The 20,924-nt window shown below is 44.2% G+C and overlaps 1 protein-coding gene across 6 annotated transcripts in view; it reads right to left on the minus strand.

Moving 5' to 3' along the window:
• The window catches only part of LOC138566370 (inter-alpha-trypsin inhibitor heavy chain H4-like), a 1,003,937-nt gene that overhangs the window by 869,870 nt on the left and 113,143 nt on the right, over positions 1–20,924 (minus strand). For all 6 annotated transcript variants that reach the window (XR_011301923.1, XM_069643539.1, XM_069643537.1 and 3 more), the window contains exon 5: positions 14,614–14,724. Coding sequence is in view for 5 of the 6 variants with exons in the window: in XM_069643539.1 (XP_069499640.1) it covers positions 14,614–14,724 (111 nt within the window). In the remaining variant the exon portion in view is untranslated. The remainder of the gene's footprint in view (positions 1–14,613; positions 14,725–20,924) is intronic.

Here is a 20,924-nt window from a genome sequence, read left to right on the forward strand (position 1 = left end):
AAGTTGAATCTCAATGTTTTGCATATGGGTGTTCATATTCCGGTAACTGTGGCACTGTTACTGTGTCTCTCTAGGCTTCCCACCTAGATCCCCCCTCCCGCAAGGTGTGCTGTTCATTGTTGTGAGCTACTTGTTCCCCTCCTGTGTCTTGCTTTGTTGTGGCCCCCCTCCCTCTGCGCATTCTGAGTTGTGTGGCACAGGGCTGTGCGTCGCTCTCTTCTCTCTCACCCTTCTCCTCCACCTCCCTCCTGCGCACCCCCTATGGTGCTCTCTGTTTCTCCCATCTTCTCTAACTGCTACTTTATCTTCTACCCTATCCCTCTCACTAAGTCTGGAAGGAAGAAGTCAAGAGGGCCATCCTGGTCTCCAACCAAGGCCTTCCTATCTCTGATACCTACACCAGTGCTTCCTCCAGTCAGACTCTCACTGGCATTTTGTTGTTCCCTCTCCAGACTTATTGACTCTTCATATGGTCTCTTTTCACTCTCCATTTTCTCCTCTCCCATTAATGGTGGCACTAGGTGGGAGGTCCTCTTGACCACTCCTCCACTCCTCCAAGACAATCATTAATGTCTATCTGAATGGCACCATCTTGGTTCAGGGCCCTAAGCCTGATCTCCTCCTAAGAAAGACACGTCCATGGATTTAGGCTAAATGTACAATATAACACTCACATTTAGTGTACTTGTTGTAATTTGGAAACAAGGCCTTTTTCTTCAAGTAAGCACAGCTGTGCTGTTAACCTTTGTAATGCATTGATCAAAGGGATATATAGATAATGGACTAAGACAGGCATGGTTTCAAAGAGTTGCCTTCTACGTAAGTAAACGGTTTCAGGTGAACTGGAGCACACAGCTTAAAAAAACAGAATGTCAGAGCTACATGAGATACAGTGAGCCCCATGCAACAGAAAATATACACTTTAAATCATTTCTATTTGTAATAACACTCAGTATATTGTTTTCTTCATAAATGCATTACTTTGTGCATGATTTACTTGTATAATACTTACATTCAAGTTGTATCATGCAGCATGTTCCCCTTTTTCATGACAACATAAATACAGCCTATTTGCATTATCTACTTTTATTTTCAGTAAAGTCTTCCACACAGCATGTTTTATCTGCGTATTTGGACTTATGTGAAACATCCATTTTATGATATTTCAGCTAACACCATTCTGAGTTTGCATTATTTAATAGAGAGAATTACATTCAATCAAATATTTTCTTGTATTAATGATTTTATTTAAATTGGTGATAACAGTCTGGGCTGATCGATACACGGTTTTATGTTACTTTGCATGCAGAGAATGTTATCCTTTATCACAGAACATGCATCTTATTACTGTATGTATGAACATATTTGAATATATATAGATTCAAGAAAACACTTTAACATTTGTATACAAAGCTTCAAATATGACCAAAGAGCAGAAAAACAATTACTTCTGTTATCATGGAAGACCTTGAGAAAAATATTGCTAGCTTAGAGTTACTAAAATCAAACTCACATTCCAGCAACACGTATTTGATGTTATGTGTGATCTGCTGTTCTCACCTCTTTATCTATCTTCCATGTGCTTTCATGCCCTGCCTATATATGATATTCATTTGTGATACAGTGGTGCCGAAGAGTTAGGGACAGTATGAAGTGTGCTGCAATGTTCTAAAGTCTTGGTGTTGACATGTTTAGCTATGTGTTTGAATTCTGGCTGTGCCAAGATTGTGTGAGCTATGTTGGCCTCCTTCAGGATTGCCAACTTTGTGTTGTGGATGCTATGCAGTATGTCATAAGTGCTCAAGAGAGAGGCGAGGAAAAGAGAATTTCAACAAAAGGGGTGATAAAGGTTATTCAAGGCTGGAAAGGGTGGCTCTACAACCTTTGAAGAACCACTGAATAAACAGTGTCCTTGGAGCTGGGGAAGGGAACTGGATACTTGTTCAAAATAACTGTAGTTGGTAGCTACAAGGCGGAAGGAAAGGCAAAGAGGCTGCCCTCTCTTACCACACAAGAGAGAAGAGTGCCTTGCCAACCTGTAGAGGTGGAAGTTGCCTAACACTATAAACTGCAGTAGCAGCAGAGCCACAGAACTGTGGTCACCAATACAATTCTCAGAACTGTAGTAGTTGAATGTAGCAGAAGTCAAACCTCAACTGTGGGGCAAGGGAGCCTACTTGTACAGTTTCATTAAGGTAGTTGCTGGAGAGAGAGCAAATCCAATGCAGAAGCATCTTGACAAAGCTGTATATAGCAAATGCAGCAGAAGTTGCAAAGAAAAGAGTTGTTAAGCAGAAGTGGTGCTTTTGTCTTCAACATTGTTGAGCATTTCCTGGAAGGAGTCTATCCAGGAATCCCATTGGTGCTGTTGTTTTCTTTGTGGAACCTGGAAAGGGGAACCTTTTCATCAAGAAAAACTGTTAGCAGTGGATTTTTCATAATAGATTCCAATTTAGACAGGATTTCTTTGGTCTAAAGTAGACTATGGGCCTCAATACGAGTTTGGAGGTAGCCATGCCCTTGATAGTATGGCTACCCCCAAACTCGTGTCAGGATCTGGGTCCCGCAAAAGGGGACTTACCAGGCCATTCCGACCTTGGAGGGCCTGGTAATTCCCTTTCGCGGGACCTGGACCCGTTACGTCCCCATTCTCTTTTGAGCCCCCATAGGACTCAATGGGAATCGGGAGGATGGCAACAACGGCCCCTTGAATAACAGGGCTGTTGCTGCCACCCGGTACTGCTCGTGGGTGCTGCTCAGCACGCCTGTCTGACCGTGGCTTTCCAGAGTGGCACCCGCGAGCATACTTGGAATGTTGCAGCGAGGTAACAACGGCGCCGGTAGCACTACCATCGCCATTGTTGCCTTACCGCAACATTCGTAATGAGGCCCTATATGTCTAAAACATATGTTTCACAATGCAGATATGGTCAATGAAGACAGTAAATCGAGCCTAAGTAAGCAATCCACTTTCTGTGCACTAGTATCAAGCCAACGTCCAGACGCTATCCTTTTTGAAAATAGAGTATTGAAGGACATTGAAAAACCTGAGCAGAACATTCATAGTTCTAAAGTCTTTCATAATACTAGTAAAAATGAAAAGAAGATCTTTAAAAATCTAGCCAATCATAACAAGATTATAATTCAAATGGCAGATAAAGGAGGGGCTATGTCATCCTCGACAGAGACTATTACATCAGAGAATGAAAACGCAATTAAATAATGAAATGTATTATACAAAACTGATTAATGATCCCACAGAAAATTTGCAAAACTTGAATTGCCATAAATTTGAAAAAGGAAGAACGAGAGGATGGATAACCAAGAAAGAGGTGTATTTCATAATAGTGGAAAACCTATAATCCCCCAAGTATATATACTCCATAAAATCTACTCATCTTTGAAAGATCCTCCTGGTTGCCCCATTGTCGTGGTCATTAACTCAGTCCTAGAACCTCTCTCAAAATGTACAGATGCCTTTCTACAATCTATAGTCCACAAGATGCAATTCTTTGTCATCTATGATACAACACAGACTATCAATAGATTAGAAGAACAGGAGATCTACTAATAGGATTAGATATTGTGGCACTTTATACTAACATCCCCCAGGCTGCCACTTTGAGCATGCTAGAAGAGCTCTTACACTCTCAACGACGTGACGGGACTACACCTAACTCCTTTATTCTCTGGTGTGCTGAAATGGCACTAACTGATAATGATTTCAAATGTAATAACACCTTTTATAAGCAAATTAATGGCACCACCATGGGAGCAACATTAGCTCCAAGCATGGCAAATTTATATGTCGAGTCCCTGGAAGAACTGAAGATCTATACTGCAACTAACCCATTCCAACCCAAAATTACATTTTGGTCATGGTATATAAATGGCATTTTGATCATTTGGAAAGTGTCCGAAACATAAGCAAGAGCCTTTTTGTATTGACTCAATACTTGTGACGGTTTTAAGGTTCACTTCTACTACTAAGACAAACAGTATGGATTTTCTAGATATTACAATTTTTTGTGACCATATCACCAATACGCTGTGTGTCAAGCCCTTCCATAAAAGTCCTCACTGTAACTCACTTTTGCATTATTTTAGCTTTCATCCAAAGCATGCGAGGGACAACCTTCCAGTCAGTCAGTTCTTACGATTAAAAAGGAATAGTGAGAGGGCGGAGAAATTGCAAGAGAAACTTGTGAAATGTAGATATCCTCGCAGTCTTATTCACCAAGCATATAAAAGAGCGAAAAATAACCACAGAGAAGCTCTGCAAGAATACAATGAGCACAGGAAGAAAAGAACAACAGATTAATTGGTAAATTCCCTTTCCGATGTTCTAATTTTACATTTAAACAAAGTAAGACGTGAGTTTACTGTTAAGAAACCAATCCACTTTTACTGAGACTAGGAGACTACAGCCAATTAAAGTTCATGCTCCCTGTCGAAAATGTACAGTATGAAAGCTCACCAGTAGGAGTACAATGTTTGAGGTGGGCCTTCCTCGATTGTGGCGTCAAACTACATTTACAGATTGTGAACCTTCCAAGTAGTGTATGCAGTCTGGTGCCCTTGTTCCAAACTGTATGTGTGTAAAATTGAAAGGAAAATAAAAACACTCATTACAAGACACAACAGCTGTATTAAGAATAAGGTACACAATGCACCAATGGTTGCTCCCTTTATTGAATTACACCATAAAGTAGATGACTTGCGATGGCCGTTCCTTTATAAGGTCAACCGCAGCAATGACTCCAACACCGAAAAGTTAAAACTATATCATAAGGAGCAAGTGATTTTTTTCTTAACTTGAAGTACAGAGGTGGGCTTGAATGAGCAAATAGACTGGAACAAGTATTGATTTACTTTGATCTGTATTCACCCTCTTTAGACAATGTACTTTCCACTGTTAGGGCTTGTGTATGATATTTTCTATATACAGAGAGATGTCCTGAACTAGTCCTGTTGTACTGACATGAGGAAGAGCATTGAACTTTAGAACTGCATGTCCAGATTGATTGGCGTAGTTGATGGCCAAACTGGAAGTGACACTCAGAAGCTTACACAGCACTGTTTGAATTACAGAGAACAATCTTGATACTAGCCAGCAACAAAATAACCGGGTAAGCACTGTGTTATTATAAGTTGTAGGCAGATATTTTTCTTTTTCCACAGGGGATACATGAGGTTAAAGACAATCTATTACTCATGTTTTACATCCTGAATAGTGAAATTGACAAGCTCACTTTGACTGGGACTCTGATGCAATAGATTTATTTCAGCCCAGGATATTTAACAAACATTGTGCTCGTTTCGGTAAGGGTTGCCGCCATGGGCACTTTGAATGGATATTTATTTACAGATTTTACATCAATCATGTTGGTTGTTTTTGAGCAGTAAAAGTCCCTGCATGCGCTTAATATAATATTGGGTATGTTTCTTCTAGAAACAATTAATGAAGTTACAATACTCAATTGAAAAGAGATGACAACACAGTATCTTTTTGCAGCCACAAATATGACTCAACGTAATATTACCATTTGCTATATGTGGCCCATAATGAAGGAGTGGGAGCCATCATTTTTTCAATTAGTGTTATAAAAAGGGACTTGGATGCTGTTGCTTTTTCAATAGCATCCCCTTTTTCCCTCACGGTCCTCAATAGCTACAGGCTTTCTGACGGCAGCAGGCAGTTGATACCCTGACACATGGAAAGGTTGTTTGGTGAGAGCATGACTTTTACTCATAATACAGCCTTTAGAATATATAACCAGATAGGCTGTTAGAGAGACATATTAGGCATACTCTCCAATCAGCGCTTTTTGTTGATTACCCTCACAGGTGTCATGAAATTGAATGCTACATACGGCTGCTAATTAGAAGGGCACATGCAGCAATGTCACTGATCATTGCTGCCTACTGTCAATCTTTTTTTTTTACTATTGCATATTGAACTTGTCTCAGCTGTAAGGAACCATTAACCTGCTGTTTGTTGATTCATAAGTCATATGTATGTATTGAAAGTACAGGAATTAATAATTGAATTATTGTAACACTGAATCTAGGGTACAAGGGTGTCATACAATAATTCCCTGATGAATTCCCACCGCTTGAAGCTATTTTAATCTATATGTCTTGGAATTAAACATGTCGGTTTATTAGTGGTATGAGTGAAGACAATAATGAATGATTGTGTGAGGTGTGAATGAGTGTATTAGGCCAATGCACAATTGTAATAGATTTGTTTGATTTGAAATAGTGTCTGACCCCCGCTAATGTAGAGTATTTTGTAACAGCACTTTATTTGTAATGTTTTCTTCATTATACATGTGAAGAAAGAAAAAAGAATATAAATATGTTTTTGTAGATGTGTTAAATAAAATAACCTTTGTAATATTGATTGCAGTCCAGACTATTTAATTAGAATATGGACTAATGCCATCTGTGAGGTTGTTTCCTACTTTGGGGATTTTGAGTGTTATTATATGGTTGAGAGGGATAGCCCTGAGTATTTTCCCTCTGGTCTCTATTTGAGTTGAGTTGGAATCTTGACATGCCCTTCTGAACATTTTGGTTAGAATTAGAGTAGCTTGAGACACACCATTGTTAAAAGGTTTTGATGAATCCTACATAACGTGTGGGAGTGTTGGTGGACGACAGTGTCAGAGGCTATTGAATAACTGGGTAGGACCAAAAGGCATGTGTGACAGTTGTCTGTGATATGGATGGCATCATGAATGACTTTTACTGTTGATTTTTCAGTGTTGGGCTCATATGTAGAGATTTCAAGGATGAAGAGGAATGTTTAAGTCCAAGTTGGTCTACTTCTTGAAGGATGACCAATTGGGAATTAGTTGACAGTGTTGTGGACACCTTTAAACAGGGCTTTTTTTCTCTCCTATCAGGCTACGCCTATTGTGGGTGAGAAATTATTTAGGCAGATGAAATACATTTTTGTCTTGTTGAGTTGATTTTTTTCTGTGCTTCTTAATTCCAGGATTGTGCATTATACCATCATGAATCAGTTGCAATCTGCAAGAACATTCAACAATAGGGGAGTTACAGTTAATGCTTAGTCTTCCCAATTACCTACTCTCCACCATCAAAGCAGTGCAAATCATGGCTTCAAGACTGACTATCAAAGGGTTTATGGTAAATCCATCAAAAAAGATGCATCGAAAAGACAATGCATCAAAAAATGTGCATCGAAAATAAGTGCATTGAAATTCTATGTTTAACATTAAAAGTACATATCCATCAAAACTTTTCCATTCAATTGATATGTACTTTTAAATGTAAAGGATAGCATTTTGATGCTTTTATTTTCTACATTAAAACATGGTGGGGAGGCCACCAGAGAGCGCACAGGCAATGGCTGCCTGAGTGTACTGCTCCCGCCGAAGCCTGGCAGTTATAGCAGATTGAGCCACCCAAAGCCCCCCCAGGCAAACCCAACTCGATGGATTGGCGTGGTGACCCCCCCGGGCACCCCACGCGCAAAAGAGCGATGCTCGGGAACCCCGGAGAACCTGAGGCCTCCGGGTGTAAAGTGAAGTGAGGCCTCGGTGGCCGCAGAGCCGAGGAAGGAGGGGCGTCCCTTTGGAACCGCATGGACGCATTTCACAGGCTTCCCCCTCCCCTCGACAAGCTCCCTACACCTGCTGGGAGAGCGACACGGCCGGGGACAGGGTCCCCCAACAGACCGAAGGAGCGGCCACAGAGCGGGAAGCTCGTGCCCCCCCTCCCCCCACCCGAGCCGGGGCATAACACGCCGGAGGCCGGATTCGGCGGACAGAGAGGGCATGCTGTTTGGAGGCCGGCAGCCAGGGGACTCGGGTGGAGGTGCTGGAGCCCGATGCCACCAGGAGCGAAAACGCAGGGCGGGCCCCCACGAGACTCCTCACCACTGGCCTTAGGGGCCCACAGAAGATTGAGCAGACAGGCGGGAGTCCCCCGCAACGCAGCAGGGCCTGCTCCTTGACATGGCGGGCCCAGAAGAACGGAGGTGCCACATTCGATAGGAGCGAGGGCTGAGGTGAGGGGACCCATCGGACCGCAAGGACCTCCACGAGAACAAAAGAAGTCCCCGATTGCCACAGCAAAGCTGGCCTGGGTGTGAAGCCCCCGCCTGGGGACGGTGGGGCGTGTGCCCACCCAATAACGACCCCCCTGCAGCAGCAAATGCATACTTCATTCGAGTGGGGGTACCCCAGGAAGGAAATCACTCTCTGACTTGAGAGGGGTCCCTCAGTCCCTGCCGGGACCGCGGCGGACTTGGCGGTGGTGTGCAGGGGGTCCAGATGAACTGGCGAGAAACCTTGCAGGAATATTGCTTCCAGGCGGCACCAAGTAGCGGCAAAGGTACGAGCCTCGATAGAGAAATGGCCCAGTCGGAGGCCCTGGCACCTTCCACAGCGGCAATGGAAAGGGGCTTTGCCTCGATCCTGCAGGAACCAGGGACATGCGCTCTGATATCGCCCAGAAATTCGAGAAAATGGACCAAAGGGTGGACAAGGTCGAGGACAGACTGTTACAGGTTGAGACCAACCAATCTACAACAGCATCTCAAGATATACAAATAGGCATGAGGCTAGCTGCCCTGGAGAAGCGGGACGAGAAACGGGCCCGGCAAATGGATGACTTCGAAAACAGGGAAAGGAGGAACCACCTCAGAATCTTCGGGGTACCCGAATAGGAGGGGGAAACGGAGCGAGACATCACCTGAGCGGTGCAAGATGTTATCACCGTCCTGTTTGCAGAAGAGATAACAACGGAACTCACATTCGATAGGATGCACAGGGCGGGGGGCAGAGCGGGGGGCCCCCGTCGATCTTGGTCCAGTTCCACTACTATTCGGAAAAGACAAAAGTGCTGGAGGAGGCCAGAAAGTCCCGGGAGATCACTTACAATAATGCCCAGATTTCGATCTACCAGGATCTCTCCTCCTATACTCTGGCCAAGTGCAGAATGTGCAGCCCCCTAACGCAACTGCTCAAGGAGAAGGGAGTGCGCTACAGATGGGGCTACTCCTTCTCCCTGGCATTCGAATATATGGGTCAACGGTCAACTCTGATCACGGAAGACGACATACGGGGAGCCATCCAAGACTACGTAACAGACTCAAAGCCCCGCAGGGGCCCATCAGGGCCGGAGAAGGGCAGACCAAGTGGCCTTGGCGCGTCGGGAGACAGGAGAAGAAAAACCAGCGCGAGGAGATTCAGAAAAATGAATACACCAGCGAAGGACAGAGAACCTAACGACTCTGAGGACTGAGAACGGGGGCGACCCGTCACGTTTTGGACAGATGAGTGAGGACTCAACCACTAACAGCGTCCCTATGAACAGCAAGTATAAGGGGTCCAAAGAAGGGAAAACGCAACAGGGGGGCAGGGGGGGGTTCAAAGTGACGAGCTTTACACAGATCGCCTAGCCGAAGTGGGCTGGCTGGTGGTTCGGCCAAAAGCCAGCGATGGCAGAACTAACTGGCTGGACGCCAGGGAGGGGGAGGGGGGTACACAAAAGTTTGGGTTGCTCAGTTAGGGGTTGGGAATGGGAGGCAGTTGGGGAAAAGTTTCAGGCCCACCCGGGGGGGGGAGGGGTGGGGAGAGAGGGGGAGCACAAAACAAAACTAAGGGAGCACACAAGGGAGGGCAATGTGAAGGTGTTTTAACCGAGAGAGAGAGAAAACTTAGATTATGGCTGAAAGTCTGCCGGCCCTGGAAGTGGGCTTTCAACGTTTGGGGCCTGAACACCCTCACAAAGAGGTCCCTGGTCTGTAGGGAGTTTAGAAGGGCGAACCATGACCTCCTCTTCTTGCAGGAGACTCACTGGGCATGGGGGAAGGAGCCTAAAATGCGGGTGGGGGAATTGGGGAGGTTTTTTGTGCATCCCACAAGGGCAAAAAGAGAGGGGTGGCCATTTTGTTAGCGAGGAATGTTGGCTTCGAAAAAAAGGCCATACTGAAAGACCCAAAAGACCGCTACTGGTGCGAGGGTCCCTGCAGGGCGCCCCACTCACTCTTGCCGTTGTATACGGTCCAAACAAAGGTAAAACTCAAGGGAGGAGGTAAGGGATAGACTCAAGCTATTCGTCCAAGGCACGGTGGTGGTGGGTGCGGACTTCAACATGGTCCTGGACCCAACCCAGCATAGGAAACACATTGGTCCCCAGATCTCTAGGGCAGCAGACGAGACCATGGCACGAAACTTCCAAAGGTTTAACTCGGAATTAGGCCTGGTGGACACGATCCTGACCCCCCAGGACGGGCGCCCCCTCTTTCACATATTACTCTGCTATCCACATGTCTTTTTCCAGAATAGACTACATCTTAGTGGACGAGACCCTGCACCCATTCGTCACCAGCCACAGGGTCGACCCCGTCCCCTGGTCAGACCATGACCTGGTCCGAGTCACCATAGCAAGGGGATGGCTAAGCGACCACAAGGGACGATGGAAGTGCAATGACTCCTTGTTGAAGGACGAGGTCCACGCACAGGAGGTGCTAGATGCCATAACGGAATTCTTTGAGCTCAATGATAATGGGGAGGTAGGCTCGCACACTCTATGGGATGCTTTTAAGGCAACTTTAAGGGGTGTCCTCATCAAAAAGGGGGCCCAGAAAAAAAGAGAAAGGGAAGCCCAGGAGAGATCCCTGAGAGAAAAAATAGCCCATCTCCAGCTGGGGGGCCCCCCAGTGGAACACCTAAACCGTGATCAGGTAGCCGCCCTGGGTGATTATAGGCTCCAGTTGAAGGACCTCCTCCTACACAAAACAGAAAGAAGTCTTCAACTGGTTAAGCAAAAGTATTATGAAAAGGGGGACAGGGCGGATAGGATTCTGGCCTGGAAACTGAGGGAGGTTCAGAGAAGTAGAATGGTGAAAGTAGTGAAGAACAAGGAGGGGTCGATAGGCCATGACACGCCCCACATAGGAGAGGCCTTCCGCCGATACTACGAAAAATTATACACATCAGAATATAAAGGGGGTGAGGCAGAGATTGAAGGGTTCTTGAAGTCTATACAAATCCCAGCCCTGACCGGGGACATGGTGGAGGGGTTGGAGGGTCCGGTAACCGAGGATGAGGTAGAACACGTGATCAGCGGGATGAAGGTGGGCACTTCCCTGGGCGAGGACGGCTTCACAGTGTACTTCTATAAGAGGTTTCGCTCGACTCTAGCCCCACACTTAGTAAAGGTGTTTAACGCAGTGCTGGAGGGCGGGGACTCTCCCGGATTCCATGATGGAGGCCATAATTGTAGTGCTGCCCAAGGACGGCAAGGACCCCACGGAGTGCTCCTCCTACCGCCCAATATCTCTGTTGAACATTGACGTAAAGATCCTAGCTAAGGTAATTGGGAGGCGAATGGAGGAGATACTGCCGAAACTGGTTCACAGTGACCAGGTGGGGTTCATAAGGGGAAGACAGGGCTCAGACAACATCTGCAAAACCATAGATTTGTTCCATTATGCCCAGGGGTCGGACCTCGACGCGAGTGTCCTCTCCCTGGACTCAGAGAAGGCGTTCAACAGGGTCGAGTGTAGATACATGGAACTCCTCCTCCAGAAAATGGGCTTTGGGGTACACATTAGGGAATGGGTGGCCGCCTTATACAGAGCCCCGAAGGCAAGGGTCAAGTGAATGGCAGGTTGTCAGAACCATTCCACCTCTCGCGGGGAACAAGGCAGGGATGCCCACTTTCTCCCCTGATCTATGTCCTTACAATGGAACCCCTAGCCATAGCAGTCAGAGAACACCCGGATATCAAGGGGGTTAAGAGAGGCGAAGTAGAATTCAAGCTCTTCCTATTCGCGGATGATATTCTGGCTTACCTGGTGGATCCTGGCTCCTCGCTGCCCCCCCTCCGGTCCCTGATGGCCGCATTTGGGCGCTTCTCGGGGCTAAAGATCAACGCATCTAAATCAGTTCTGCTCCCCATGAGAACTTGGGACCCAGGCTTAGACTCCTTGGACAGGCTCAAAGGGATAACAGTGGGGAAGGTCTCTATCCGATACCTGGGCGTCCTCCTCACCAGGGAGCTATCAAAAATGGCCCCTACCAACTATGACCCCGTCATGGCAGGGATCACTGCAGACCTAAGGAGATGGGGCTCAATGATTCTGTTCTGGTACGGCCGCATGACGGCGGTTAAGATGAATGTACTACCACGTTTGCTGTATCTCTTTACTGCTCTCGCAACCAGCGTCCCCGACCAAACCTTCAGGGCTCTTCAGACCGTGGTGCGAGAGTTTATATGGCAGGGTAGGACCCCGAGGACCGCAAAGGCTGTCCTGACCTTACCGAGAGAGGAGGGAGGGTTTGGGTTGCCAGATTTCTAACTCTATTTCCGCGCCGCCCAGTTGCGCGTCCTCCTGGAACACATGAAAGAGGGGATGGGAACCTACTGGTCCTACTTGGAAGACATGGACGCCCACTCTCTTAACATGATTGCCTCAGCCTCTGCCTACACCGGCAAACTCATGAGGGCCAGTATACCCTTCCAATCATCCAACAGCTGCCTCACTCTCGCGAGAGCCCTCATACAATCCAAACTGGACTACTGCAATAGCCTGTACCTAGGTGCCAACATATCAATAATTAACAAACTACAAGTACTTCAAAATAACGCATTACGCGCAGCACTCAACATCCCCAGACGTGAGCACATCTCCACTGCCAGGAAATCCTGCAGATGCCGCTCCATCCGACAAAAAATCATCCTGAAAACCATCTGCCTCACATACATGGCTTTAAACCACCTAGCCCCACCATATCTCACTAACAAATTCACCTTAAAACTCGCCACCAGAACCACTAGAACCTCCAACACCTCATGCTTGTCAGTACCCAGATTTCTCCTAAAAAGAGCTGGAGGAGCTAGCTTCACAGTACTTGCCTCGCAGCTCTGGAACACCCTTCCACTCAACATTAAAACCATCAAGCTCTTCCAGATCTTCAGGAAACATGTTATCAGTCGGATCCTGAACAATGATTAGCTCCACCATATGCTCAAATATCTGTGAACTCTGCAAATTATTGTAGTGGTAACTATAGTACCTTCCAATATGGGAGTACCCCTTCCATTGCTCAAACATGTTTGTATACTCTGTAACTGCTGTATTTTGAAATTGTATATTGCACAATTATGTAACCGTCTTCTTATGCGCCCTTCTACCTCCGGGTTTGGAGCGCTATACAAATAAATAAATAAAACAAACAAACAAACAAACGTAAGCAACGAATCCCAGGTGCAAAGGAACAATATCAGACAACTGCCTTCCTTAGCTCATTAGCCTACCATCTCCCATCAGTTAGGCCCTAAGCCAAGGCTTCTTCTCTGTAGTTGACCTTGCTGACTGTTCTCTTCCTTGGAGGTTTGAAGGGAGCGGATGTACATCTCTATCTTCGTTGAAGCTTCATGAATAGGCCTTGTCTTGAACCATGTGTGAGGAGACCATGATTATGTAGTGCTATTTGATTCAATTATATTGGGTGCTGGTGCTATTACTCTCCTCGGCTCTGGAGACTTGGTTGCTCCGTCTTGCATGTGCTTTCTGCATTTGTGATTGTTCACTACTGGGCACTCTCAATTATTCACTCCTTTACTTAATCTAAGAGAAATATGTCTTACGTACATGGCTTATCCTCTGTGACTCCTTGCATGCCTTGTTGCTTATCCTCTTCAACTCTTTTCATGCCTTACAGTTGCTTCTTGCTGTAGCATTCTTGATTCTGAGCCAAGCAAATATCCTTTGTTCTTGCACAAATCCGTACTCCAGTGCCCATCAGCTCTGCAGCCTTAGTTTTTCTCCTCTCAAGGCTTGTCACTTACTATTTTACAATGGCGATGTCCATTTTCTCAACATGGCTGCTTTGCTCGCATTATATTTCCTACATTGTTTTATCTACCTTGCGTTTCTGTGTATATACATCTACTGCATCTCTTGTTACTTAGCTTCTTAGTGTATATGGTTTTCTTCGTATTCGTATATATGTTTACTTCATCACTTCATTTTCTAGATATCCTTACATCAGGTTTAGTGCACTCATGTATTTTTTCTTCCTCATGATGTCACTTCACACCTGTAAGACTTTACTTATTGCTCTTCTATGGCAAGTGCTGTCTGCAGGCTCATGTCTACCACACCAGTTTGGGGATACATTTGATACGGTTGTCTAAGTTCATAATGTCTCTCATACCTTCGATGTGGTATTGGGATGATACCAGGTGTCATGCACAATGTTCTCTTGCTGTTCTTCCAATATGATGGATTTGAGGTGGTTGGGCTCTATAAATGACGTGTACATCTGCCTCTATACAATGGTGAAAAGGAAGTGGTGCATCTGGTAAAGTAAACATAGCAGCCTTCCTGATCCTCCCATGGATAATGATGCTGGATTTACTTTGATTCATATTCCTAGGGAGCGCTCAAGGAGAGACCCAGAGACTGCAGAGCTGATGAAGAGGGTGGCAGCATAGTGGCATACTAATATTTGTATCATATTTGAAAGTACACATTGTAGAAAATTGTAACTGATTAAAACTGACATATGCTTTAAAGTGACTCTTCACACACTTAGAAAAGGCTTGCATGAAAGCATCTTGTACCTTTGTCTCGGTGATGGTCTTGCTAAGAGCTTCAGACAATTCATTTGTCATGAATGTGCTGCTGGTTTCCAAGAAGCGTATTCCTTGTGGTTCGAAAATGTGCACATCAATCTGAAGGAAGCAAATAGGTACCCATGAATGCAGTAGAAAACATGCTAATAATACTTGATAGATAATCGTTGGCACTTATTGGTACTTATACTTTAATTTGTCATCATGCATTCTCTACCGTTAAGACATAATACCAAATGTGCACAAAGAAAAAGGAACATGAATTTGACATGTGTTGCTATCCAATAGAGTTTGTGGCGTGGGGCAATTCACAAAAAGAGAGTTTGCCCCAGCAAAAACACACTTGTCTTCTTTGAGGTCCCGATGTACACCAAAAATGTTTGCGTAATTGAAGGATGTATTAGAAAATGTATTTCTGCAAGGCCAGACTTCCATGAAAACAAACAGGGTAGCAGAATTCACAAGGGCATGTAAGTCGATGCGCAAATGCAATTCAATTGTGAAAGGAATGGTCAGAAGAAGCTCAAAGAGACCTGGGAAAGTGTGTAGGCTAAGAAAAGTAGGTCATGAAATTGCAATTGAAAAGTGAGAAAGTGATTTACCCATAAAAACATGTCATCATTTATAATCCTGAAGCAAACCAGAGCATGAAAGACAAGCCTCATTCTGCTCACACTCTGGGAGAGGGACATGGCAGCATCTCCATGCATGCTTATGCCACACTGCTGCTAGTAAAGATGGCAGTAGTCCTGAATGTCTTCACAACTGATTGCTTTCAGAAGACCAATGAAATCAAAGCAGGCACATTTCTGAACTTACTGTGACAGCAGAAAAGCAGGTCCTCAACATGATTCTGTCATCTGCCAGACAACACATGGCTGCGGCGCGTAATGCCTGGTTGAGGCCAGACATTTTCTGTGGATACTGCTGTGGCCCCTGGGATGTGTGTTGCTTTTTATTGTACAGAGTCACTAAACACCCATGTATGAGCTAGAAGTTCTAGTATTCAGTTAATGTCCATATGGTGAACGATGCCAGCGTAATAGCCCTCAGCATACATGTCTGCTAGCAACATATATATAGGCCACCAGTAAAACATAACCCTCCAATCTGAGGGTCTGCTAGTATGATGACACCTGGTTGCATGGTCTGAGGGGGCTTCAGTCGTCCCTTTGGCAGTGCTAGAGGAGGGACTGTTAACTATTTTGTTCCTTCACGTTATTCTGAATATGATAGCATTTTTCCTGTCAGATGTATGCACTTGCAGCTCCGGTTGTTCGGTTTGTTCATTGAACCACAAGGATGGTGCTCTGTGTCACTATGCAGATGCTCCACTGTCTGACTCTATGCCCCACTAAGTCATTTTTTGTTTGTTATCCATGTTTTTCCTCTTTGCCTCAGATTCTCTCCTGCTCCAGACCTCTTGTCCAGTTTGTTGCTGCCTATTGAGTTTGAACCTCTTCTTCTCTCCAGTATCAAGATCTCTTCATCTTGGCTTCTCTCAACTGCTGCTCCGTATTGAAAGACCTCCGTGAGGATTTCTTTGGCTTAGGTCTTTTACCTCTGCAATAGAGTACTAACATTGAGAGATTGGGATGCCACCAAGACAAGGAAGAGATGTAGCAAGGCCAGAACTTGAATGCATTATGGACATTCACAACGGATGTGCAGATATTGAAGGCCGAAAACGCCACACTTTGCCATTTAGTAGTGATGACAGAAAAGATCCTCGTTATGGTGGACTGCAATCAGGAAAGTAAAATGGGGTACCTAATAATTTGTGGGAATTCATAGATGTTTGTACAATACAGTTCATCTTCAAACCCATTGGGCCTCATTCCGACTTTGGAGGTAACCACGCCGCTATTAGCACCATGGCTGCCTCCAAAATCGTTCCGACTCCGCCCTGGTGAATGGAGTAATTACCGGTCCATTACAAGGTTAGAGGCACCGGTAATTCCCCATTCACCAGGGCCCTTCCCCATTCCCATTTGAGCCCCCATATGGCTCTATGGGAATGGGGAAGGTGCTAAGAACAGTACCGTAAATTACGGTGCCGTTATTAGCACTAAAGTCCCTTTGCGGGTCCCGTCCTTAACGCCTGCTAAAAGCAGGCGTTAAGGAAGGACCCGCAAAGGGAACTCGTAGTAGGGCGATAAGGGTTTAACGGCACCAGTCTCGTTACCGGTGACCGTTAACCCTTACTGCCCTACTCGGAATGTGGCCCATTGCCTTTTCCACTCTCTGAACGAAAGTGGAGAATATGATCACGAATATGGTTTGGAATTCCTTAGCCTGGACCACCCCATTGGTTACCAGTGAAAGCCCAATGTGAAAGGACTATCAGGGATTCCAAGCAGCTCTTAATGAAATTTTCAACTGGCCTGAATTGACCTATTTAGCCCAAGAATCCCTTTTAAATGTGTATCAGGGGTCTTTGGATTTACTTATGTCACCTATTTGAAATAGTTGGTGTCCAAATCTGGATGGCCTAAATCTCCACATTTTGCTATTTTCACAGAATTGGATGTGTACCTCAAATATGAATCAGCTAGGGTGCTGCGGCCAGTGACCTTGTGGCGTTGATTACTACTGTTTTAGAACGGAACTACCATAAGCAAAGGAGATGAGTCAAGAAGAAAGTAATATGTTCACCATCCCCATGTGTCTCATTGTCAGCTTCCATGACGAACACATCCTAAATGCAACCTGAAACCGAGACAATGCATATTGGGGCAGTATTGCGGCTCCAGGGGATATTTGTCCATGCACATTCAATTGCACCACAAGGAAGTTGGCAAAGGCCTCTTTGCAATTTTAATTGGGGCAGAAGTCGAGGAGGTTGCCATGTGCCCCTCTGTGATTCCTTCACCTTCAGTAAAAAAAACAGATTCTTCTCTCAATGCATATGTGCCCACTTTTGGTTGACTTTCATTACTTAAATCGAAGTTCCTGGCCGGGTGGATTATTCCAGAGTACAGCCCAATGGAATGACTGTTAATGCCACAGAATTTCTGCCATGGTATTCCACTGATTTAGTCGGATTTCGGCAGATAGCAGGTGGATTTACCTCCAGCATAATGATTGAGGTAAATACCCCACTCCAAGGCCATGCTCATAGTATGGCGGTGCGGAAAAGTGGCAGCCATTCCATTAGCGCCAATTTTCAATTTGTTACCACACTGCCATACTTGCAATGAGCCCCTTGTGGAAGATGTGCATGGGGCACCCCTAGAGGTATGTATTCCTAACTGAACATACCTCATCCATGTTTGTGTGAATATCAAGCCCCCCAGAGGAAATATCTTTTGATCTGATAAAGGCTGCACACTTCCAGGTCATACTCAGAATACCCTGGCTCAAAAGGAATAATCCCTTTATAAATTGGAAAGCCAGTACTATGCTTCTTGGAAGTGACTACTGTAGTAAGGTCTGTATGGCAGAAGGACCTGAAGAAAAGAAGTAAGACCGATCGACTACCCCTCTCTACATGTCCCTTTTGCAGAACACAGGCAGGAGGATTGGAATCTACGGAGTCATTTGGTAGATTAATCACCCAGTTTCACCTTACACAATTCTACTTAAAAAAGATTTTGTAACAATTCTCTTTATTTATCTTTTTTTTTAAAACATTGTAAAAAAAAATGCACCCTATTCCACTCTCACCACTTTCATGCAAACAATGGGGGCCATAAATCTTGATTTAACTTTTCTTGTTGTAACACAACTATCATTTGGTTATGTCAAAAAAAGAGATAGGGAAAATCATATTTTTTAATCCCTAACTGGTCGACATGTTTCGGCCCTTCTCGTGTGTACTACACCCTCTTAAGTGCTGTCACTCAAATAATTTATTAGGCCATCTTCAGGACACAGCAGTACAATCAGGAAATTCAATTTCATTCCCCCGTAGTAGATTTTCTGATCTAAAAACAAAGTTAAAAAACCTCCATTTTAATTATACATGTTTGTATCTAAAAGTGTCAAAATGACCAGTGTTTTTAAGGTGATGTCTCAATTTGTCTCATAAAATAAAAGGGGAGTACCCAATTATTGTTTTCCTGATTCAGGACAACCCATTGATTGTTTCAATCACCAAGGCTATAAGAAATCAGGCCCTCATAATGGAAAGTGTGAACTTAGTTTCTTTCTCAGATGAATACTATTTGAAACGAATGAGTTTGCCATCGCTGCTAGGAGATAACACCAATAGCCCTTTGGCAACAGCGCAGTCGAATGATGCAGAACTGCTCACACAAAAAAAGAAAAAACTCATAAAAACTGAGTCACACGGTCAGTTTATGTTATTGTATTTGAATGCCGGAATTATACCAGATGTGCTTCAAATTAAAAAATTCCTAGAGTGTTCACCAATAATGCCAAATTCAAAGGCAAATTCAGTGGAATCAGTAATAAATGCTCCATAGATTTGCTGATATTAATTATAGACACCTCAGAAGAAGAGGCTAGGATACAAAAACATGAAATTGAAGCATTGAAGATAAGATCAAACAAGAGAACATCATCAAGGATATTAAAGAAACCTTTGAGAAAATTGAGGAAGAAATGAGCCAATTCAAACAACTTACTTTAGAAAAAAAGATCTGGAAATTGAAAAAAGATGTGCAACAATATAGAGAAACAAAAACCTATCCATACTTGATAGAAACATACTACGAAGTTCTAAACAAACTAAATCAAAGTCGAGGGCATGGGCAATAAAAGAAGACAGTATGTCAATTTTTCCAATTCATCTAATGCATCCAGAAGCAGGGGATCAGATGCAGGACAGTCAGGAGCGGCTAACATGTCCTCTGGCCCTTCTAAACAGTTTTTTCCAGGGACAAGTGAAAAGAGGCCGCAAAAAATATCAAGGACCACCCCCGATGCTAACCAGGAACTGGCAAGGCCCTTCACCAAATTGGTAGCCCCTATCTACAATCTGACTAAGTATGAGCTTTCTGAAGCAGTATCTGCTGCGTTAACAAAAGGTTTGTCCTTTGTGCCTACCACACGAGCTAGATCTTTTGAGACAGAAGTAGAATTACAAAAATTTTACAGACTGATCCATTTAAAATATTTTTTTAAAACTCCGATGGTCAGTATAAAAGAACCAACAATTACGGGCCTGAAACCCCCATCTAAATTTACACCCACCAATGCAATGATAAGTCCAGCTAGTATAACTTTTGAACAACGCATCTCATATGAAATCCAAGGTTTCTTAAAAACAAAAAATAACAGTAAAGATAACCTCACGAAAGTAGAAAGAAAGACATTAAAATCACTACAGGAAAATTACACTTTCATTATCAAGCCTGCAGATAAGGGTGGGGGGGATTGTCCTATGGGACAAAGTGGCATACGAACAAGAGGTTATGAACCATCTAAGCGATCCAAGATCTTACAAAAAACTGGACAGAGAACAGACATCCAGGTTACAAGAGTAAATCGACAGTCTGATGAAATATGCCTTAGAGGAGGGGTGGATTGATTTAGACGAAAGAGCATCTTTGGTCAATCAACATCCCACCACCCCTGCCTTTTACATCCTCCCTAAAATACATAAAGAACCACTAGTTCCACCAGGGAGACCGATAGTGGTGGCCATTAATTCAATCTTGAAACCCTTATCAGTATATTCAGACTGGTTCCTTCGGCCTTTTGTTTCAAAGATGAAATTTTATGTAAAAGACACAACCAGTATGATTAACATCATTCAAACTATAACTTTACGTCCATAAGATATCCTTGTAACCATGGATGTGGTATCCTTTTACACAAGTATTCCACAACAAGATTGTCTAAAGGTGATGTCTCAATATCTGAATAATCGCACCCACACATTGACAAAAATCCCGACAGCGTTCATTTTAGAATGTATAAGATTGGTTCTCACTGAGAACTTTTTTCTCTACGATGGTACATTTTACAAGCAACTGCAAGGGACCAGCATGGGGGTGACTTTCGCGCCAGACCAAGCAAATCTTTATATGGATAACTTGGAAAACTCATCCATTTACCACCCAGACAATCCTTTCGCCGGTCAAATTACAACATGGCTTTGTTATATTGACGATATCTGTATGATATGGAGTGGAACTACAGAGGAATTTACGGCCTTTCAGGGCTGGCTTAATTTACAAAATCCATTCATTAAATTCACCATGGAGTATAATGAAAGAAAAGTAGCTTTCTTAGATCTTGAAATACAGAAAACAGCCCATGGGAATTTAGAAACAGTGGTGTACAGAAAACCCACAGATAAAAACATGCTTCTTGACTATCAAAGTTTCCAT

Source organism: Ambystoma mexicanum, chromosome 2p, assembly GCF_040938575.1.
Source record: "Ambystoma mexicanum isolate Mex_15411 chromosome 2p, UKY_AmexF1_1, whole genome shotgun sequence".
NCBI lineage: Eukaryota > Metazoa > Chordata > Amphibia > Caudata > Ambystomatidae > Ambystoma > Ambystoma mexicanum.